The sequence below is a fragment of the Pelodiscus sinensis genome, chromosome 7 (genome assembly GCF_052426305.1).
Source record: "Pelodiscus sinensis isolate ZL-2025 chromosome 7, ASM5242630v1, whole genome shotgun sequence".
In the NCBI taxonomy this organism is placed as follows: Eukaryota; Metazoa; Chordata; order Testudines; family Trionychidae; genus Pelodiscus; species Pelodiscus sinensis.
In genome coordinates, this window is record NC_143058.1 from 4,669,815 (window position 1) to 4,693,728 (window position 23,914).

The window sequence follows — 23,914 nt, forward strand, 5'->3', positions numbered from 1 at the left end:
ACCTGAAAGACACTCTATGTTAAAAATGGAAAGTGTTTCAAATTCAAACTTCTAAATGTGTCATCACTGACAAAAATAAAAAAATACTTCTCATATTAAAAGGACATAGTTTTCATGAGTTAACTGTCATGACCCACAAGTACAATTAATATTAATACATTATTGGAGGCATCCATTTAAGTAACTGGACATATATAATGACAATCAAATTAATGTGATACTGAAATCATAGCTCAAATATGAAATCTATGAAAATTATACTTCAAATAATATACAGCATACTCTCCAACTTCTAATCTAAGTTCATTTCTGCCATACAAAACAATGTTTAGAAGACAGATCATGCATAAAACACTTTATCTTCCTCTAAGCAAAGTGAAACAGCCATTCCCTATATGCAAATCTCAGATAGCGCAGCTTGTATTTGTAAATTCTTCTTCCCCTCAAAACTGTTCATGTTGCTGACAATTCTCATTAGTATCATCTGTAAACTATTACAACAGAACATATCAGCATGACTTTGGTTGGGCCAAATTTCCATTATGAACCCAACATTTTTAAAGGTTTATTATGTGGCTATTAAACTCCCTCCAGGCTGTTTCCCCCAAAGTTTCAACTGGACATAATATTCTTTGTGTGGTGTCGTAAGCTATGGGTGAAATTGCCTCTATCTGTAGTTTGGAGGCAATGAATTAAAGGTGCTATGCAAAAGCAATGTACATATTACTGTACATAGAAAGAAAAGAGGCAACTGTGCATTTAAAGTATATTTTCATAAGCATTCATGCAAGGGAAAAAATTTAGAGAGTCAGGTTTTTCATGCTAATAAAACTAGTGTTCCTAGTCTCTCTATGCAACCTTCCTCCTCAGTTTACTCATCAGTACGTCATGTTACCACAGGTTCCCTTCCTCCGGGTCACTCTCACATCACTGGACTATGTCATGGATTACTTTGTGCGGGAGTCTTCTTAGCAGCTGCTATCATATGGAATAGTGATAGAGATGTAGCCGTGTTAGTCTGGTGTAGCTGAAACAAAATACAGGACTATGTAGCACTTTAAAGACTAACAAGATGGTTTATTAGATGATGAGCTTTCGTGGGCCAGACCCACTTCCTCAGATCAAATAATGGAAGAAAATAGTCACAACCATATATACCAAAGGATACAATTTAAAAAAAAATGAACACACATGAAAAGGACAAATCACATTACAGAACAGAAGGGGGATGTGGGGGGTGGGGGGGGGAAGGAAGGTGAATGCCAGTGAGTTAATGATATTAGAGGTGGGGAAGGGGAAATGTCTGTGAGTTAATAGAATTAGAGGTGATAATTGGGGAAGCTATCTTTGTAATGTGTAAGATAGCTGGGGTCTTTGTTAAGTCCAGGGCGGAGAGTATCGAATTTTAGCATGAATGCCAGTTCAGAGGATTCCCTTTCAAGTGCAGATTTGAATGTCTTCTGAAGTAGGATGCAGGTTAGCAGGTCATTGAGACTGTGTCCTTTCTGGTTGAAATGACAAGCAACTGTTTTTTCTTTGTGATCCTGTCTACTGTCTGTTTTGTGGGCGTTGATTCTTTGGCGAAGTGTCTGAGACATTTGTCCAATGTACATAGCAGACCGACACTTTCGGCACATGATAGCATAGATTAAATTTCTGGTATCTATGGTTGTGACTATTTTCTTCCATTATTTGATCTGAGGAAGTGGGTCTGGACCACGAAAGCTCATCATCTAATAAACCATCTTGTTAGTCTTTAAAGTGCTACATAGTCCTGTATTTTGTTCTATCATATGGGAGAGCCTTCCTCTCACTCTCTCCAGTGCACCAGCTTTCCACTTATTTTCTTCTTTTCCTTGCCTTAAACTGTTCAATTTCTCTCGCTGTGCTATCAATTTATCATTCTAACTGATTTTAACTTGGAATAGCATTTTGAAATACTGTTTATATGAAACCACTGAAAAATGAAGCTATATAGTAGTGAAAGATGAGTTTTACATGGTATGCAAGAACTATCTACAGTAAAACTCTGATAGTCCGATAGTCCGGCATCCCGATAGTCCGGCATCAAAATGCCAAGCGCTCCTGACCAGCTGATTAAAAAGCCTGCCGCTCAGCACAGGTGCTGGCTGTAACCAGAGGGAGCATAAGGTTGGGGGGGGGAGGGAAGAGTGGGATCGTGTTACAGTATGGAGAAGAGCATTTTGCTTCAGTGAAGGGGAAACGGGAAGGGAGGGGGAGGAGGATCAGGTTACAGCACGGAGGAGAGAGACAGGAAGAGGAAAGGGGAGGGTAGGGGGAGGGAGATTGTGTCCTGGCCAGCTGTTAAGCTGTGCAGCTGTACCGGACCTCCTGCTTCTCCGGCAAATCTGATAATCCGGCACCACCTTGGTCCAAAAGGTGCCAGATTATCAGAAGTCTACTGTACATTAAAAACGCTGATATGTGTGCATTGTCAGTGTCTAGCTGCTAACGTGTAGATCCCTCTCATACAATTTACCATTTGAAGAAAAACTGTGCAGAAGGTGTGAAGGGAGAGTCAATTCTCATCGTACCTTGTATCAGAATCTCCCAGAAATCAGCCAAGGTTTTATCTTCCACCTTTTCTTTCAGGTCCCGCAAAAAATCATTAAAGCACTGCACCTCTGACAGCTGAAAAAACAACAAAGGAAACACAGAAAAATAAAATGACCTTAATACCAAAAGAACTGTAATGTTAATGCATCATAAAGACATCTAACATGGGAAACAGGAAAAAATACATTCCAAACCACTGCACATTCATCTAGCACCACTAGAACCCATGTGTAATGTGCAGGGCATCACAAAAGAAACTGCATTTCACAAAGCTGTGCAGATCCTTGGTGACTGCAGGCAGTTCCCGAGTTACGCGGATCCGACTTATGTCGGATCCGCAGTTACGAACGGGGCTTTTCTCACCCCGGAGGACGGGAGCGGCGGGACGCCCAGATGCGCCGCGGTCCGCCGCCCCCGTCCTCCCGGGCGAGAAAAGCTGCTCCCCGTCTCCCTGATCTGCAGGGAGACAGGGAGCAAAGCCTTGGAGCACGCCTGCAGCGGGACAGCCCGGGCGCGCTTGAGCTGTCCCCCTGCGGGCGTGCTCCGCGGCTTTGCTCCCCGTCTCCCGACCAGCAGACCAGGGAGATGGGAAGCAAAGCCTCGGAGCACGCCAGCAGTGGGACAGCCGCGGCGCTGGACTGTCCCACTGCCCGCCTGTTCTGCGGCTTTGCTCCGCGTTTCCCAGGTCAGCAGACCAGGGAGACGGAGCAAAGCCGTGGAGGACGTGGGCAGTCCCGCCACCCCCGTCTCCCTGGTCCGCTGGGGGGCGGGGATGCAGCTAGTGCTCCCCTCCCCAGCAGACCAGGCTTTTCTTGCCTACCCCTGGGGTAGAGCAGCTGGGGGCTGCCGGGTTGGTCCTGCAGCGCCGCTCCGGACCAACCTGGCAGCACCCCAGCTGCTCTGCCCCAGGCGTCCTGATTCAGCCGCTGCTGGTCAGTTTCAGCAGCGGCTGAATCAGGATGCCTGGGGCAGAGCAGCTGGGGTGCTGCTGGGTTGCTCCAGTAGCGCCAAGGAGCTGCGCTACTGGAGCAACCCAGCAGCACCCCAGCTGCTCTGCCCCAGGCGTCCCCAAGTCAGCTGCTGCTGAAACTGACCAGCAGCTGACTACAGGAAGCCCGAGGCAGAGTTGCTCTGCCCCAGGCTTCCTGGAATCAGCCGCTGATCAGTTTCAGCAGCAGCTGACTTGGGGACGCCTGGGTTTCTTAAGTTGAATCTGTATGTAAATCAGAACTGGCGTCCAGATTCAGCCGCGGTTGAAACTGATCAGTTTCAGCAGCGGCTGACGCCAGTTCTGACTTACATGCAGATTCAACTTAAGAACAAACCTACAGTCCCTATCTTGTACGTAACCCGGGGACTGCCTGTAGTTTTGCTTAAGATGATATTTGGAGGACGGCACATTTCGCCTTTTCAGCAACTAGGTCACAGGTATTGTTTTTTCACATTTCAGTCCTTACTCCATCCCCAAAGGACTGAAACAACATTCAAATCATTTTACAATTTCCAGTGTGCTATAATTGACTCAGATCATAATTGTTGAAATTTTTAACGTAGTAGATCTGCACATCTTGCTCTGACATTTGATATACAGTAGAGTTTTCACATTTTACCGTTACCTTAATGGCCTCCTCTCTGAAAACTCTAATGCAGTTGATACTCTTCATGTAGTACTGTAAACCTTTAGTTTCCAAAAACTGTTCAATGCGGTTTGCCAGCTGCCGGCTCACTGGAAGACAAACACAGGAGATGCATGCTTTCAGAAGGAAGAAAATCCTTCTGTTTAACTAGCTGTACTGTCCTTGTTTCTCCTGCAGCCTGTTCTGTAATTATAAGCAGATCTATTGGTATATCAGTCAATCATATCTGTGTTGCATCAAGATGCTCATCTCACCCAATAATGGAACCCCTACTCTTAGCTACAGAAAATAATCATTTAGTCCACAAAATCTGTAACAAATCCCAACATGGTTGAGGCAGGAGAATTTATAAGGGATCAGGAAAACAAGCACTGATCCTGCTTGTTTGGTGGGCAGCAGAATTATTTAGAGCACCTCGCCACCTATGAAAGACAGACATTTCAATGAGAGCATCTGGTTTTCAGTAAATGGCATAATGTCATAGCTGAAGCAACCGAATAATCTCTGGTTGTGAGACCCTCGTGTGTGGATGCTAATACCTGATTACCAGGGCCTTCAGAATATATTTTAGGCCTCAGTACAGTCATCTTAATCATTCTGCCTAGTGGGACGTAGTATAAACAATAGCAGGGAAGATGCATGTCTGTATATGAACATTTACGTAAATTGCGCAAGAGAGAAAGGGAGAGGGAAGGCGACATTACTAATTGTATCCTCACTGCTGAGTGACTCAAAAGGCAGTGATAAAACACACTGAAAAAAGTGCAAATGCAAAAAGTAAAATGACCAAAAAATGAAGTCCAGAGTATTCTCCTACATTTTGTTCTTTTACTTGCTTAATGGTTATTTGCCCAACTTCATCTACACACACACACCTCAAAGAAGTACTGGTGAGGATGCCTATTCATTCCCTACAGAAATGGACAACAGGTCAGACCTAGGATAGCACTGCAAAGGATGTCCCTTTGGGTACATTTGGAAAAGGCTCACATCACGGTACAGTTTTGCTCTTCTGGTTAGCTTATGCTCATTTGGCAAACTTCTGCATTTTACTATAATACTGTTAATTACATAAGGCTGTGATGTACAAAATACCAGAAGTGGATAAGTTATTCAATTTTCAAATTCTGCAGCATTTCAGATTTCTTCTACAACACGAATGAAACTAAAAGGCAAATACAATAGCTCAAGTCACATACACATTCTACGTGGACCGAATTACTCAGTAATATTGTACTTCAAGGCTTGTTTATCATAAGTGAGGTTCATTCTTCTGAAGCACTGCAAGTCCCCAGCCATTGCAACTTGGGGTAATAACTCAAGCAAATAATAATGCTTCCATAATTTCCATTACTAGCTAATAAAGACCTGATTGGGCCCGATCTCAACCTGTAAAAATAAAAAATAACCAGCTGCGCTGCAGGGGCAGCCCCGCCCACTCTAGGTCACGTGGCCGCTGCCTGCGTCCTCCAATGCCGTCCGAGACTTGCCCCACCGCCATATGCACAACGGCTCGGGCACCCGCCCTGCCCCCTGCGGCTACGGTTACCAGGTAGTCTTAAAAAAAAAAACGAACACACTTGATCAGGGGCAGGAGGAGGAACCGGCCAGTAGGGGAGCAGAGCTACCCAGGAGGAAGGGAGGGTAGGGGCGGGAAGCAGAGCTGGTGGAGGGGGGGGGGGGGGGGGGGGGCTGGACAGGGGAGATCGGGGGAGGGGCAGCCAGCGGTAAGCAGAGCTGATGGGGGGCAGGTCAGGGGCAGCGGAGCTGGCCGGGAGAGATTGGGGGGCAACCGGCAGGAAGCAGAGCTGGTCAGGGGAGCTCAGGGTTGGGGGCGGCTGACGGGAGCGGGGTTGGCAGGGGGAGAGCGGGAGGAGGAGAACCAGCCAGCAGGAATCAGGGCTAGGGGGGGAAGCAAATCGGCCGGCGGGGAGCGGGACCGAGCAACGCTGGGTACCTCCAGCTAGTAATCATATATTAGTTGCTTCTCTTCTCTCCCTCTCCCTCCATTCTCTTTACTTGTCTATCTTTAGACTGTGAGCTCTTCAGGACTTCTTTATTTAGACAACACTCAGCACACCATGAGAACTACCGGGCATAATCCAATAAATTATTCTCTCTCCTTAATTGTGATGCATACCCCAGTCCCTCTAATGGCAAGGAAGGATTTTTCCCTAGCTCTCTAACATGCAGTAGACATAAGATAGTTATGTAACCACACATGGTATCATTGGATTAGCTCATCAAAGCACTGAACACCAGCCCTAGGGTGTTTCAGAGGTCAGCTAGAGCAGGGGTTTTTAATTTTTTTTGGTGGAATAACTTGGCCACCCCCCAGCATGCTATATAAATTCCACAGCCCACCTGCGGCACAACAGTTTTTTCTGCATATTCAGTAGACTAAAAGCGAGGGCTAGCACTAGGGGGCAGCAAGTGAACCATGAAGCTAAGGCTACGTTTATAATTACTGCGCTGGAGATCAATCTTCTAGCATTCGACTTAGCAGGTTTAGTAAGGACCTGCTAAATCGAACACTGAGGATGTCCCTGGTTGGCACCGGTATGCCTCGATTCACAAGGAGTAAGGGAAGTTGACGGGAGCTTTTGCTCCCAACGACCTCCCGTTGTGGAGATCACGCCAAGCTCAGCTTAAGGCAGGGCTACTCAACTTTGGAAGCCCCGGGAGCCACAATGATACTCACAGCACATGCTGAGGGCGGCAACTTAAACAGAAATATACATGCAAATAGCTTCTTTCACACTGACGGGCATGAATACAAAGATGAAGGCAAGACTGCACAACACACAGGCCCCACTGAAGTCAGTTCTGCCGATATTAATAAAATGCAATACTGACCAGATTTCCACCCATGTGACAGCACTTTTAATGAGAAATGAAAACCCAGGAATTTAACTACTAAAACGCATATCGAAAGAAGACCATTACATTGATTCACCATTGTGGAGTGTGTTCCCAGTGGAGGCCATGTTCAAAGGATCTCATCCGCAGGCCACATGTTGAGCCCCGTGTAAACCCAAACTGCACCACGGGCCGCAAACAAACGGGCCATGTGTTGACTAGACCTGGCTTAAGGTATGTCGACTTCAGCTTCCTAATTTATGTAGCTGGAGTTGCATACCTTAAGCCAACCTTCTGGGTCCAGTACAGACCTGGCCTAAATTACTCATGCATTGGCTTTAACCTTGAGTGACGGGGCGCAGGCTCTGGCTTCAGCCCTAAGCGGCATAACTTGGGCTTAGTTTTTCTGTCATGGGCTCCAGTGAGTCTAATGCTGGTCCTTCTTACGGGGAAATTTTGGAGAACCCCCTGAAACCTGCTCATTGACCCCAGACCTCTGGCTAAGAGCCACCGAGCTAGAGCCCTGTGGGGAAAAGTCAAGAAGGGTAGGATAGGTAGACATACTGGTAAGTTTGGGTCAAAGAAATACAGAAGATTCCAGAATTACTGAATCTGTAGTCTTCTGCTCTACCATTCTTATTCTGACTTTAAAGCATGAATGCAACTAGCCACTGGTTTCATGATCTGCGAAACAATCACTTGAACTTAGTTTAAATGACAGAGATACAGCTGTATTAGTCTGGTCTAGTTGAAACAAAAGACAGAACTATGTAGCACTTTAAAAACTAACAAGATGGTTTATTAAGTGATGAGCTTTCGTGGGCCAGACCCTCTTCCTCAGATCAATATGTGGAAGAAAATGGGCACAACCATATATACCAAAGTGATACAATCAAAAAAATGAACGCATGTTAAATTGACAAATCAAATTTTAGAACAGAAGGGGGAAGGTTAGTGTCTGTGAGGTAATGACATAGGGATGATAATAGGAGAAGCTATCTTTGTAATGGGTGAGATAATTAGAGTCTTTGTTTAAAACCATACATAAAGTGTCAAATTTAAGCATGAATGACAATTCTGAAGCTTCTCGTTGAAGTCTGGAGGTAAAGTCTCTTTGAAGCAATATGCATGTTTTAAGGTCATTGAGAGAATGGTCAGTCTGGCTGAAATGGCAAGCAACAGCTTTCACTCTGTGAGAGAGTCTTTTGTCTGTTTTGTGTGCATTGATTCTTTGGCGAAGTGTCTGAGAAGTATGTCCAATGTACATAGCGCACGGACACTTTAGGCACATGATGGCATAAATTATATTTCTGGATGAACAGGAATATGTGTTCTTGATCTTGCAACTGGCATGGTTAGGTCCAATAATGGTGTCAGCAGAGTAAATATGTGGACAAAGCTGGCACCGGGGTTTGTTACAAGGGAAAGTTCCAGGGTTGGTATTAGTGTGGTATGTCCTGTGGTTGTTGATAAGAATCTTCCTGAGGTTAGGTAGTTGTCTATAGGAGACTATGGGTCTGTCTCCCAGAGCCTTTCTGAGTGTAGTATCCTGTTCCTGTATAGGTTGTAGTTTATTGATAATGCGTTGGACGGGTTTAAGGTGGGGGCTAGAGGTGATGACAAGTGGTGTTCTATTGTTGGTTTTCTTGGGTCTGTCTTGAAGTAGATGGTTTCTGGGTATTCGTCTGGCTCTTTCAATTTGTTTTTTTATTTCTCCGGGTGGGTAATTGAGGTTTAAAAATGCTTGGTAGAGATCCTGAAGTTTCTGGTCTCTGTCAGTGGGATTAGAGCAGATGCGATTGTATCTAAGGGCTTGGTTATAGACGATGGATTGTATGGTGTGTCCTGGATGGGAGCTGGAGGCTTGTAGGTAACTGTAGGAGTCAGTGGGTTTTCTGTAGAGAGTGGTGTCTAATTTACCATTGGTGATTTGTACTGTGGTGTTTAAATGACAACTGCAGTAACAACAGTTGTAAACCAAAAGGCACCTCACCCTCTCCTGATAGCTGTTGAATCGATTATGTCTACCTACAGAGGAGGATATGTATGGTGGTTCTATACAGTGCTTGACGGATGCACAAAACATTGAATTCAAATGCATAAAAATCTCACTCCTCTCCTCCATAGTATGCTCACAGGATTTTTTTTTATTTATTTTACCAACAACTAACTAAAATGAAACCTCACTATTTAAACTCCACACAAGTTAAGTCAGTCCATTTTTTCATGCTTAACGATTTTCTCATTAAATGTTCTAATTTCTTACAAATTGCACTAATAAAAGCAAGTCCTGCTGGGGTTTTTTCCTACTTTTAAATGCTGCCTTTTCATTGATGTGTTAAATTAAAACCCCAGGCACTAAGAGAGTATAATATGAGTCTTTATTGTCAGAATGATTCCTGCATACTGCTAGGAATTATCAGACACTTCATTTATTCTTTCACATTTTTAAAAAAATGTCTGTAGCACTGGCAGGCGTCAGAACATTGAGTTTTACATGCTAGAAACCTTGGACTTCTTGAGATCTGTTCTAGGGGACTTAAAAAAAACTCAAACTGTGTCAGGATGCAACTTTTTAATATGAGGAAGGAGATGCCTCACCATTTAATGCAAGATTCGTTTAACAACATGGGAGAGCCTGGTCAAAAACAAGTCTGTCCTCAGATAGAGCAATGATTAATGAATGTTACATTCAAGGACACAAGTGTCCCACAATCCCTGCTCTGGCTAGTCCATCTAATGACTGATTTTAGGCTGCCATTAGATAGGTAGAGCTGAATACAGTAACAAAGTTGTCCACAATAGATTCTGATCTTTGACTTGCCTAGATTTAACAATTTAGTTTATTCTTTTCCCCCCCTTTTCCTTCTCCTCCCCACCAGACATCTCCCTCTCTCTTTTCTCTGTGATTCCTTAGTTTTGTTTGTAGAGAGAAGGCTTTTGTGCTTTTCCGGTGAGTTTTACAACATGCTTTGATAGGAGTCAGTTGTCCTTTCAGTCTTATCTCTTGCTGTACTCATTCCCCGGTTAGGGCCTCTTGGTTAAGAAGGTATTCTTATCTGGTCTCCCAAACTCCATCCTGGGCACAATTAGTTGAACTCTCTCAGAGAAGCACAGTTGTTTTTGTTGACTTTTAATCGGAGCTGTCTTTGTTGACTTTTAATTGGAGAGTAGATCTCTGATGTATCATATAGGGATGTAATGGTATAGTCGATTAACTGGTAAGCAAAAGCTTATAGGTTAATGCTACAGACTACACGTATCCCTCCTCACCTCCTGCCAATACATTTTTTAGAAGGCTAGCCAGCAACCTATCTCCATCCTCGTTGTGGCTCTGCATGTAAAATGTTACAGGTCATCCCTGCTATAAGTCGCCCCAGTATACATCCGTTCCACACTTAAGTCTTTGACGCTTGTAGGAACAGATGCTTTGTAAGTCCTCCCATTCCCCACTCTTAAACCATGGGGAAAAAAAGCAATTTGCACAAATGGAAGTCAGCCATGGGGAAAAAATTCCCCGTTTAAGTTGTTTCACTATAAGTCTGAGTTTTTCGGAATGTATTTTGGACCTATAGCAAGGACGGCCTGTATTAGGAGGTAGGTGGGCAGGCAGCCTGTCTCAGTTCTGGCTCATGCTGGGTCCAGGAGCTCAGACCGCCTCCCCCCGACCTGCGAAAGTGGCTGCTGCCACCCCTGTATCATAGGCAGCAGCACAGGTGACAGGCAGCCAGTTCACAGGGACTATAGAATAGTCGAGTAACCAATAAGAATTCATGAGATTATTCAACTATTCAGTTAACCGATATTTAACATCCCTAGTATCATATATGGGTCCCAAACACTGAGGACCTTACCGAGAGCCTTCACCGAGTTCAGACCATTGGCGAGATACATTCTTTTGCAAGGTTTCTATCCTGGATTTTGCAGGAGCTGGAATTCCTGTGTTATCCTGACCTGCAGTCCCACTTGTTAACATTTTCCCTCTCGCTGCCTTGAAGTTTTGATCTTTCCTACTTGTTTTGCCATGGTATAGCTGATTGGGCTACATAATGAATTACATGTTCATAGGATGGCCAAATGTATTAGAGAAGGACAGCAATTAATTCATCCTCTATCAATGCAAGAGACATTCTGTGTTGTAAGACACATTTACTAGTGCTTCTACCTTTGGTGAAATATGCCAGAGTGACTCCACTGAACACTACTGCCCTTTTTTATCCACTGCATAGATGCAGCATAGACTGCAGCAGCACAAGCTTGCTCCACTGCCCTGACATGCCTCAATTCTGACTGAGATGTTACCCCAGCACTAAAAGCACAAGTCAATGTCTATACATTTATTCTGTTCAGCCCTGGTCCTCCTTGATTACATTGCCAACAAGGGTACTGACTGGCATCAACTGAGACCGTTGTATTGTGGTCCTAACACAATTTTCAGTGGATAAGGTTCCATATCAAAGTAATCACCAGCAGATGATGAAACGTATCAGGCACTATCCACTAGAGCTAGCTAATCCACAGATGAAAGGCTCCCTTCTCTATTACTAATTTCCTGAATCATTCAGTGCTCCCATCATAATGATTTGTAAGAAACGACAGTGCTCAGAGTGAGAGCTACTGACTCATCAGTTACAGAGACTAGTAACAAATACACCAGGATGATCATCAATTTGTAACTCAAGCTTGTGAAGAATTAAATTGTAATTAGAAAACTGTTCTGCATTTCAGAGACTTCCATCATCTTAAGGTCAAATCTTTACCCACTTAAATCTCTTTATATAAGTGGATACTTGTTATATGATAACTATATGGGAATGTCTGGAGTTTTCCTCTAATACTATGAGCTATAAGGCCTTGTCTGTTCTAAGCCTCTTCCTCCCACCCTGTTGATCTACCCTACACAACTTCATATAAGGTAGCTGAAGTTGACATACTGACCATAGTGTCTTCCTTGTGGTAAGGTTGGCAGAGGCTGCTCTCCCATTGACTACAACTACTCTTCTCATCCTAGTGGAGTACCAGAGTTGATGGGAAAGCACTTGGAGATTGATATATCATGTCTAAGCAGACATGATAAATCACCTGCTGGTGGATCAAACGCTGCAGCATCGATCCATCATGGAGTGGAGACAAGTCCTAAGTAGCAGCATTTAGTTTAGGAATGCTTCCACACACTTGTCCTTCAAGGAATTTTCAATTTCTGTTTGTGGTTCTCCAAGTATTTTCTTACACAAGAAAACTAACAATACCCCAATAAAGCATCACCTTAGAAGGCAAAATCAATCAAACAACAGCTACTTTGTTCTATGTCAGTAAACATACATGCAAGTTCAACTTCTAAAGTTCTCAAGCTAAGTAGTCATTGTAGTAAGATGAGGGCCTAAACCATGAGTCCATGTAGCACAGGCCTGGTTAGAGGTCTGAGGCCTAGCTAACAATAGACAAAACATGGCTAACCTAGAGCAAAGCTAAGCTGTGAGCAAGAGGCAGGCCCCAGCTCACAGAACTTGGCATGAACAGGGCTGAGAGTGCAAAACACTAATTGGGAATAGGCCCAGGTGTAGAACAGTAATTGGTACTGGTATAAGTTGAAAACACATGGTACCAGCAGCTCATTAAAAAGACCTTGGTATACACTTCCCACAGATACAGACCCAGGAACAGGAAAGGGTCTAAAATGACAGCATGATGGATAGAGATGATCTAATCAAACCACAAGGTACAGGGTGATGGGTGGAATCGAAGAAGCATCAGAGAGTGACAACCTGACATGTCAGCAATGATGTGTAATTTGTTAGTACCTGTATAAAAGTGGGGATAGGGGGAGGGAGACAGCCTTTGGATGACCTGGGGGAATGGAAATTTCCCATTCATTGAGTCAATCCATTGTTATGGGGTACATATGCATAGTGGTTCAGTGGAGTCTATTGACAGCTATGACTGTACTTTGCTTAACAATACACCTGGCCGGGCACCTTCTATCCTTATCTGATTTGTGATCTTTGGGGGCTCTCTTGGGGTCTGCTGTGGAGACTGAGTGCACAAGTCGACACAGCACATGCCACCGAGCACACTCAAAAGCAGCCTTCCAGTTTTCATCATCGATGGAGCCAGAGACCTGTGAGGACACCTCAGCAGTAAATCCTGACTAACTGCAGTTGTGAAGTAAGTTTGGGCAAAAAACTCAATACATCAGACAACGTTTTTCCTCAATATATCGAGGAAAAATGGACTAGATACAGTAAACTTCTGATAATCCGGCACCTTTGGGACCCAGGGGGTGGCGGATTATTGGATATGCCGGAGTACCGGAAGGGGGGCTATGAAGGGTCCGGGGGGGGGGGTTGGTGGGGAACTGCACAGCGGGGGCAGCACTCCAGCTGCTCTGCCCCCGGCTTCCCCAAGTCCGATGCTGGTCAGTTTCAGCAGCGGTGGACTTAGGGAAGCTGGGGGCAGAGCAGCTGGGGTGCTGCCAGGGTGGGCACGCAGTGCCGCTCAGGTGTGGGGCGGTACTGCAGGATCACCCCGGCAGCACGCCAGCTGCTGAAACTGACCAGCGTCAGACTTGGCGAAGCCGGGGGCCAAGCAGCTCCAATTGATCCAGTTGGTGCCGGACTATCGGGAGTGCCGGACCACTGGATGACGAACAACTGGAGTTTTACTGTACAATGACAGATACAACTAGTAGAAGCTGAGAGACTCCTTTGGATGACCAATAATCTGAAGTTAATAGGCAAATTTACAGAGAACTTCTAAGAAATTGAATACATAAATCTCCTAGCGGATAAACTATTTTTATCAAATCAATCATGGATTTTTGTGAACCTGGCAGCTATCTCTGATAGGTGAAGGATACCTGGGGGCACTAAACCAGCAGGTGAACTAAAATCAAACACGTACCAACAAGAAATACAAGTGTCTTGTAATAGACATTAATAATCTTTGCTGCACTTCTTTATACTGAAAAGCTTAACAAGACAGTACCACCTTTGGTGCGAACATTTGGTAAATTTCCAAACCAAATCTATCATCACATAATTCACTTACCCACATGAAACAATATGAGGTAAAAAAACCTGGAAGTAATTTCTACTAAGGAGGAAATTTGCAAAGCTATGGAAACACTATGGCTCCCCTAGGACTGATAGAAGACTTGCTGAGATCTATATAGGTGGATGAGATGCACCGATTGACTCTCTAATGTCATTTCTTTGTAATGTCTGGGAGTAAAAAAAATTGACAAAATTGCAAGCACAAACACGAAAAGAATGATAGTGGTATTGCTAATTTTTCTAGGCATTTCTATAGTGCTCTTCATAAACTCCAAAGCTGTAACTGCAGCAATATCTCTTTATTAGGAGAATACTAAGAGTCCTTCTAAATTGATTGCTCGATATCAGACACTACATCATGTCAGTATGATTTTTGGCTTCAATGCAGGCTGTCTGATACGATTTTTGCTGCTAAACAACTGTAAGGAAAATTCACAGAACAAAACAAAGACCTTTACATATTCTTTTATCAGTCTAACTTAATTCTGTCAGCAACCCGAATCTCTGGGGGCTCGTAAGAAAATATGGCTGCCAGGATAAGATGTCCGCTCTTAGCCAACAATCTGAGAGTAGACAGCATAATTGTAAAAGTCTATCTAGGCAAAATGACATTCAACTCTTTTGGCATTATAATGACGGCAAGCAAAGTGCATAAAATATAGGCGCACTGCGTTTTAGACTTTTCTTTGCAGCCACCGTAGATGAAGCAACTCGTGATCTCTCTCTGAAGTAAAGAGTAGGTTTCACTCAAACAAACTAATCTATTTTATTTGCATGCATTGACAGAGGTGTCAGCGGCTCTCATTAGAGCAACTGCTCTTCGTGGATGACTGAGCATGTGTAACCTCATCTGAGCAAGACCTGCATAAAATAACACCTTTGTGGCTAGGAACAGTAAACAACAGAGTGAAGCTATTTGAAAAAAGAAACACGGAGACTTTGAAAGTGCCAGCATCCTCGGCAATAACGATCACAGCAGTAGCCAGGCCTCCTCAAACATACACGAGTGGGACTCTAAAGTGACAAACTACACATGCTTCAGTTACAAAGTGAAGATGATTACGGTTTGACAACAAATTGGAGTGCTGGTCTCAGGAAGCACATCTGCCCCTGCCTATCTGAAATCAAGACAATCCTTCTGCTTGACTAAAAAAAGGGCAGTCTCTAATAAACCCAACAGATACATATACATTCAATGACCTGGCTTCCGCTAGCTAAGGGGTTACACATTGTGTATACATACTGTGAAACTCAGCACATGGCCCTGTGACACAGTTTACTTAGCACGCACACTGCTTTCTTCCATGAACGCCATAAAGCTGGAGCCCATTGCAAGCTGCAGAGCTTCAAAATGCTAGTAAAGTCAATGCACAAGACCTTTTTTGCCTCTTTAAAACAAAACAAAAAATAAACCTGTCAAGCCTTTCTTAAGGGTTTTTTTCAGTTGTGGAGTTTACGTTGTTGTTGTTGTTGTTGAACTTGGGAAATATCAAAAACACCAGGTCCAGATCTAATGGTTTTACTGGAGAACTCGTTGAGGATGGTATAAAATATGTAGCAGTAGCATCCTCATCATAATAATACAGAAAGGAGGTAGAAGTGTGGCTGATCTTTAAAACAATTTTTTCTCAACACCTACAGTAAAACTCCAATAGTCCGGCATCCCTGATAGTCCGGCATCAAAATGGCAAGAGCCTAGTGAGTGAGCCTCGGCAAAAAATGAGTCACAAGATAACAGCGGCAGCAGCTGAACTGAGCAAAAAGGGTAAAAAAGGCTTAAAAAACATAAAACATATACTGTATACTGTATGTACAATAAAAAGGATTAAGAACACTTTATATACAGTATATAATGTATATAGTGTATATACATAACCATCTTATAGTACCTCTTGATAGTCCAGCATATCTGATAATCCGGCACCACCTAGGTCCCATAGGTTCCGGATTATCGGAAGTCTACTGTATATAACTTCAATGTCTAAAAAACACTTCTCCAAAATATTAATTAGTCTGATGAAAAGTTCTTTCTACTCTTAGTAACTCAATTTTTACTCTCCTAGCTCTTGCAAAGTCATCATTTGACTAGGTCTTCAGACATTACAGCGTTTTTTTAGTCCTCTTTTTTTTTTTTTAATTAGAAACTGAGATTCTCCCTAGCATGGAAGATTCTCCAGTATTCTTTCTACCTCATAAAGCAGCAAAATGAGGCACAAACTCTTTTTCTCTCACTTGTATGTCAACTTTTAAAATAACAGAATGCAGGTTGGTATCTGGTTGCCTTTTTTTCAATAAACTATTTGAATTCCAGATGATGTACCTTTTTCTACTTAGGGGCTTTACATTTCACATTTTCTGCCAGAAAAAAAAAAATATTTCTCTCCTTAAGTATGACATAAAAAGCATAAAAATCCAAAATCATTCAGCAGTTTTAAGGCAAGGTTCACTATTATACACCACAAGAAAGCAATATGTCAAGCCATTAAAAAGTATGTCTATAATTTTTTTAGATATCAAGCTACTATTAAAGCTTTAAAGAAGAAAAATGAATATGCTGAAAATGTTTTTATGTATACAGTGTCTCCCATCTCTCCTCCTTAATGGGTATCTGGACTACATTCCGTATAACCATATCCTGTAATTATAGCCCATATCAAACACAGAATAAAGGCAGATTGCTGGAAGTGACAAAAGCCATCCAAACACAGATGGCAACCATTTCAGGGACAGATACTGAAGAACAGGCAACTTTAAATATACCTTAAATAGTTTCCAATATGTCCATTATGTAGATTTTAGTATTTGTGGGTTAAATAACATTCCTTCATGATTTAATTAATTGCTGCTAAAGAGTATTTTACGTATGACTTTTATTTGGGGCATCTGGATTCCACTTTAGCCTATCGTATACTCCACTGAATTTTGATGCAGCTGATATTTGGAAATACAATTTCAAATAGTTTCTGAATGAGGGGATTTCTGTTGTTTGCTTTAATTAACAACATTCTAAAAACAGGTCATTCATTTATAATTTAAGTGAATTTTGATTATCAAAATTCTGAGCAATCAACTGTGATTTACATAAGGTAATCAAAAGGTGATCCCTCTCCTGTCATCCATTTCCAGCCTCTGATGAACAGAGGCTAAGGACACCATTTCTACCCATTCTGGCTAATGGCCATTGATGGACCTATCCTCTATTAATTCATCTAGTTCTTTTTTGAACCTGTTAAAGCCCTGGTGTTCACAAAATCCTCTGGCAAGGAGTTCCACAGGCTGACTGTGTGTTGTGTGAAGAAAAACATCCTTTTGTTTGTTTTAAACCTGCTACCTATTAATTTCATTTGGTGACCCTCCCTACTTGTGTTATGGAAGCTAGTAAATAACTTTTCCATATATACTTTATCCATACTGGTCATGACTTTATAGAGACCTCTATCATATCCCCCTTTAGCCTCCTCTTTACTAAGCTGAAAAGTTCCAGTGTTATTAATCCCTCCTCATATGACAGCCATTCCAAACCCCTAATCATTTTTGTTGCCCTTTTCTGAACTTTTTCCAATGCCAAGATATCTTTTTTGAGATGAGGCGACCACATCTGCATGGATTTATATAGAGGCAATAAGATATTTTCTGTCTTATTCTCTATTCCTTTTTAAATTATTCCTGACATTGTTTTCTGCCTTTTTTTTTTTTAAACTGCTGCTGCACATTGAATGGATGTTTTCAGGGAACTATCCACAATGACGCCAAGATCTCTGTCTCTAGTGGTAACAGTTATGTTAGCTCCCATCATTTTACACATATAGTTGGGATTAGGGGTGAGAACGCATAACCAGTTATCCAGTAACCATCATCTTATAAATGATGATGCTTCCTGTGTACCAGTTAGGAGCCAGTAAGGGTCGGGAGCCAGCTGCCACCCTCCTCCCCTTCCTCCCCGCGTGTGCAGTGGGCTGGGAGTAAAAGCTGGCCGCCCCACATCGGGGAAAGAAGGGTGGAAGTAGGAGCTGGCCACCCGTGCTCGGGTGGGGCGGGGAGAGAAGGAGGAAAGGAGCCAGAGCTGGCCACCCCCACACACTGGGCTGCGAATTCCTGCTGCCAGTCCCCTCATTGGGGAGCAAGCAGTAACAATCTAAGGTTTAACCAGTTAACTGATTTAGCAGGACTTTACATCCCTAGTTGGGATTAAGTTTTCCAATAAGCATTACTTTGCATTTATCAACAATAAAATTCATCTGCCATTTTGTTGTCCAATCACTCAGTTTTGTGAGAAATCCTTCTGAAGCTCTTCAGTTTGCTTTAAACTTAACGATCTTGAAGAGTTACCTTTCTCCATTCTGAAAAAAATACCATTTATTCCTACCCTTTGTTTCATATCTTTTAACCAGGGGCGGCCCGTGACTATAGGCCGATTCGGCCGTTCCCTAGGGCGCCACCTTCAACGGGGCGCCCGATGATGATGTCACTCCATTGAAGGCCGTGCAGGCGGGGGCGTAGTTCGCGTGTTCCGCCTGGGGAGCCAGCTGCCGTAGCCCGTCTCAGGCCGCTCCTGCTTTCAACCAGTTATCAATCCAAGAGAGAACCTTCCCTCTTACCCCATGACAGCTTAGACTGCTTAAGAGCCTTTGGTGAGCAACCTTGTCAAAGGCCTTCTGGAAATCTATGTACATTATAACCCTTATCCACATGCTTATTGACCCTCTCAAAGAATTCAAGTAGATTAGTGAGTCATGATTTCTCTTTACAGAAACCGTGTTGACTCTTCCCCCAGCAAATTATGTTCATCGATGTGTCTGACAATTCTGTTCTTTACAGTAGAGTCAACCAATTTGCCAAGTACTGAAATTAGACTTACTGGTCTGTAATTGCCAAGATCGCCTTTGGAGCCCTTTGTGAAAATTGGTGTCACGTTAGCTATCCTCTAAATCAGTTTCTGTACCAAATGACTAGAGGCTACATTTCAAACCACAATTAGTAGTTCTGCAATTTCACATCTCAGTTCTTCCAAAACTCTTAAGTGAATGTCATCTGGTCCTGGTGACTTGTCACTGTTTAGTTTATCAATTTGTTCTAAAACCTCCTCTAATCACACCTCACTCTGGGAAAATTCCTCAACCGTGTCACCTAAAAGGCTGGCTCAGGTTTGGGACTCTCCCTAACATCATCATCCATGAAGACCAATGCACAGAACTCATTTAGTTTCTCTGCAATGACATCATCTTTGAGCGCTCCTTTAGCATTTCGATCCTCCAGTAGTCCACTGGTTGTTTAGCAAGCTTCCTGCTTCTGATGTACTTAAAAAAACTTTGCTATTATTTTTTCAATTTTTGGTTAGCTGTTCTTCAAATTCCTTTTTTGCCTTTCCTTATTATATTTTTAAACATAATTTGACAGAGTTTATGCTCTTTTCTATCTTCCTCACTAGGCCTTAACTTCCACTTTTTAAACAATGCCTTTTTACCTTTCACTCCTTCCTTTACCTGGTGGTGAAACCAAAACCTTACAAGAAAACCGCAAAACCTTAAAAGAATGAAAATTATACATAGACAGACTGGTGCAAAACCTTTCCACTTTCATTTTGCCTGCAACACCATTGTTAATACCCTCTCCCAATAAGGCTTTCACTTCCATCTCCTTCTGTTAGCAATACATTGCCAACTTCATCCAACTTGCACTTTAATGCAAAATCTTAACAGCGACCTCATATGCTTTTATAGCAATTATATCAGCAGATCAGCTGTCACTTTCTATACATTTTGGTAGCTATTCTGCTTTTATACTGCTAATCTTGAGTGCTTCATTTATTTTGCAAAAAAGAGAGTAGCTTGAAATTACTCTCCTTAATAGGGAGGTGTGGCTGTAAGAGAGTGCCCATTCAAAAAAGAAACCTGACTGCTTGGATCAAGATGGAACAACTAAAAATGTAGTTTCCAGCAGCCAAACATCCATACAAAAGGTGGCAACCATGAGCGACCTTGAAGAACTATATGGGCTGCACTTTGATCACGCCCAGTTCTAGAGGCCACTAGGGCAGCAACCAAGGCAGGAGCCTGTTTCCCAAGGCAGGAGAAAAACACATCTAGTTCCAACAAACAGGTAATGGTGGAAAGGGAAAGCAAGGTGTGACAGAAGAAATTCAGGATCCAAGGTATGTGAAACTCTTTCCCCAATCCCCTCCCTCTAAAATAATACATTTTCTCATTTACCAGCATTCAAATCAGTTTCTCTCTCACACTGTTCCTAGCATGCAGTTACTATCGGTCATGAGAAGGGAGGCTGGATGCAAACGAGTAGGTTCCCAAACACCAAAAAGAGAAAACTAATTCTGAACACATTCTGCCCACTCCTGAAAGCCAAGGTTTTCAGAGACACAGGGTTCCTTTAACACAGTGTTTATTTAACTTTTTAAGATCGAGGAAAACCAAACCATTTTCTTTTATGAGGAACACCAAGGATTTTTGGTTGAGAAAAAAAAAGTCGGGGGGAAAACTATTGGGGGAAAAAAAGTGGTGGAGGAAAGTTATTGAGCAAAAAAAACCCACCAAAAAGGTCTCCTGCCCCTTTAAGGATGGCCATTTGGCCATTTTAAATTCTGTGGTCTCCCCGGCACACCTCCGACTGCCTCGCGGCACACTGAACACAGTTTAAGAAACACTGCTTTAACATCTTCTGGGAGGCATCATCTGAAACCACTGCACCTGTCTATGGCTTGGTACAGGATCACTCTTCTCACCGTACACCAGAGTTTGCAGCTCTGAGTCTTTTACTCATTCCCCTGTAGCTGTGCTCCATGGGTATTTTCAGTATTCATAGGAATTATGCTAAAATGATGGCCAACCCCAGAGGGTGAGGGGAGGAAAATGGTATAAACACAGAAGTTTTACTTGGATTTTCAAGATTAGAACAAGCAAATATCACAGCCAATAGATTGGTCACTGATTCTACATCAATTTCTTTTCTGTGTGCTGAGTGACAGGCTGATTGGGTGCATATTTAATACATACAAGTGCTGCCTTTATTCAGACTCTCACCCCCACTTCTACCTATATCCACATACCCTCATTCATTCACTCACTAGAGTAACAGAGGATACCTATTTATTTATGCAGATTATTAGAGATTACATTTGTATTTCTTCACGAACAGGACAAATCAGCAGTAGCAGAACATGCCAGCCTACCAACATGCTTCAATCCTGATCCAGATAAAACACATCTCCATATATGAGCAGAATGTGCCATTTATAAAGTTCGCACAATCCCCACCCTCAGCTGAAGCTGACAACAAGAGGACCAATTAGTGCCAACTGTTGGGATGAATTTTCTCTTATGGACATTTGAACACTGAAGATGTTGTTAGAGTTAAGGCAGATAAAAGCAATTTACCTTCCTTAAAGTTCGCATTCTTCTGCCTCACTAGAACACAGAAGTTTTCTGCTGGGTTAATACTTCCAACCTATAAAGACGGAGAGATGATTATAATACATGCCAACTCACAGATCCCCTTCCTGCCTATATATCAGCACAAAATTTACAATTCAGTTTTAACATGGAGGGTGAAGCTACGGTTGTTTTGTTTCTTTGTTTTTGTTGTTGTTTTTTGCTTTTCACTCGTACTAACTTCCTTCCAATGAACTGATCACATTCTCTAGGCGTTTGAGATCCGAAATACAGTAATTCCGAAATACAGTAATACTGGCTAGTTCAACTTTCAGACTTTTGTAGCAAAGACTGCTTATTCCTCCTAATGTGCTTAATTCGAAGTGGGAATTCTTAGCCACATAGGTACATAGCAGTTTGTGTGGCCCTCCAATAAGATACTGGAACTGAAAAGCTAATACCCAATTCAGTTAGCTGCTGCCCTTTCTGGTCCAGTCTGACATTTCAGAACTGATGCTTTAAGAAAGCATGTAAGTGCAGAGACCTCACACAAACTAAGGGAACTAAAAGCAGGTCAGGCATAAAGAAATATTCACTGCACAAATGGGCAGAAGAGCTGCAGAAATACACTGCTTAGCATTGTTTTTCCAGTGTATCACATTAACTATGAGTCACAATAAAATATAAGATCACAATTCCTCTATTAGAAAGCCTCCACTGTTCTGAAGATACAGAAATGCTCTTAGCTTTGGTCCCTACTTGATAAATCTAACCCACAACATTGAATCCTTCCTTAAGGCCAAATTCTGCCTTCAGTTTACATATCGGCTAGTGGATTGGAGGGAAGTACTTGGCCCCTAGTATTCTAACATATATTCTAATAGCAAACTGAAAAGAAAGCAAGAAAAAGATGCAAAATGTTTTAGGTTGCAAGAAATTTTCACAGGAAATGATTAGGAACTAAAAGAGGCTATGTAGCCCATCCATTTGCTGTCTGCATCCTATAATACTTCGCTTCTGGGTGTTTTCTGACTACATTCTCTATGAACACTCCCCATGTACCACCAACCTCTACTGGCTTCAGGGAAAAGGTGTGTTTGAACTCTGTTCCCTAAACAGAGTCTCAAAATTCTTCTACATTTATTTTACATTTTAATGCTTTACAAGCAAACGTTTCTCATGCAGATCTTCTAATAAACTGTTTCTTTGAAAGCCCATCTGCTAGTGGGTTGGTGGTTTTTTTATTTTATTTTTCAAAACTATATTATGCGATTAAGAAAAATCAGATTTTTATGTTGGGTGTGAAATGAGCACAGCTTTTTTTCTTTTTTAATCACCTCATACATATCAAGTGTTGAAGAGACCTGAGATATTTTCATCTTAATGTATATGAAATAACTGTTTTTCTCTGACACCAAAATTAGGCACGCAAAGGAAGATGCATAGCTCCACCACATACTTGCATGCCAATGGTGTAGCCGAGTTAGTCTGTACAGAAAAAAACAACAAATGGTCTGGTATCACTGTATATACGAACAAAACATGAAGATGGTATTAGGAACTTTCGTGGGTACAGCCCACTTCTTCAAATGACCGGAGTTTTGAGTTTAGGGATGTGCAGACCCAAAATAAATAGGAGAGAAGGGGGGGAGGTGAAGGAAAAAAAAGAAGGGGGTGGGAGACAGAGAGCAGAGGGTACAGAAAATCAGAAAGGTGGAAGGAATCAGTAAGTATCCGAAGATTGGGTAGTAAAAATTGACTTTGATTCTTATTTGCTTCATTTTTACTACCCAATCTTCAGATATTTACTGATTCCCTCCACCTTCCTGATTTTCTATACCCTCTGCTCCCTCTCTCCACTCCTCCCCCCCAACTTCCTTCTCTCCTATTTATTTTGGGTCAGCACATCCTAAACTCAAAACTCCGGTCATCTAAAGAAGTGGGCTGTGCCCATGAAAGCTCAGGATTCCATCTACATGTTTTGTTAGTCTATACAGTGCTACCAGACCATGTGTTGGTTTTTTCCATGCCAATGAAATCTAACAGATAGGAAGCTTATTTAACTGTTTATTCTGATGGAAAATTAAACCAATATTACAATTTGTATCCCCAAGCAATAGACAATAGAATCTGAAATCATGGCAACATTTGGAAAAAAATGGAATATGAAGGTCTTTATTTTGTTTTTAAAAGCAGCAGATACAAGAGAAAATTAAGAGCAAAAATTCTGCTCGTGGATCTAACAGTGAATCTTGATTCTGAAATTCTACTTACACCTATAGCAGTGTTTCTCAAAGTGGTCTGCAAAACCACTCTGAGAAACCTGCTAACAGGCAACTCCGGTGTGTTTATTTACTGGCTCTGTGGCCATGAAGCCTCGTGGCTCCCTAGCCCACACCGCTTTCCG

At 42.4% G+C, this 23,914-nt stretch overlaps 1 protein-coding gene across 2 annotated transcripts in view; it reads right to left on the minus strand.

Annotated features, from left to right (window-relative positions):
- The window catches only part of XRCC5 (X-ray repair cross complementing 5), an 89,627-nt gene that overhangs the window by 14,984 nt on the left and 50,729 nt on the right, over positions 1-23,914 (minus strand). For both annotated transcript variants that reach the window (XM_075933031.2, XM_089779634.1), the window contains 3 exons: positions 21,514-21,583; positions 4,194-4,303; positions 2,556-2,652 (listed from right to left, as the gene is read on the minus strand). In XM_075933031.2, the coding sequence (XP_075789146.2) occupies positions 2,556-2,652; positions 4,194-4,303; positions 21,514-21,583 (277 nt within the window). The remainder of the gene's footprint in view (positions 1-2,555; positions 2,653-4,193; positions 4,304-21,513; positions 21,584-23,914) is intronic.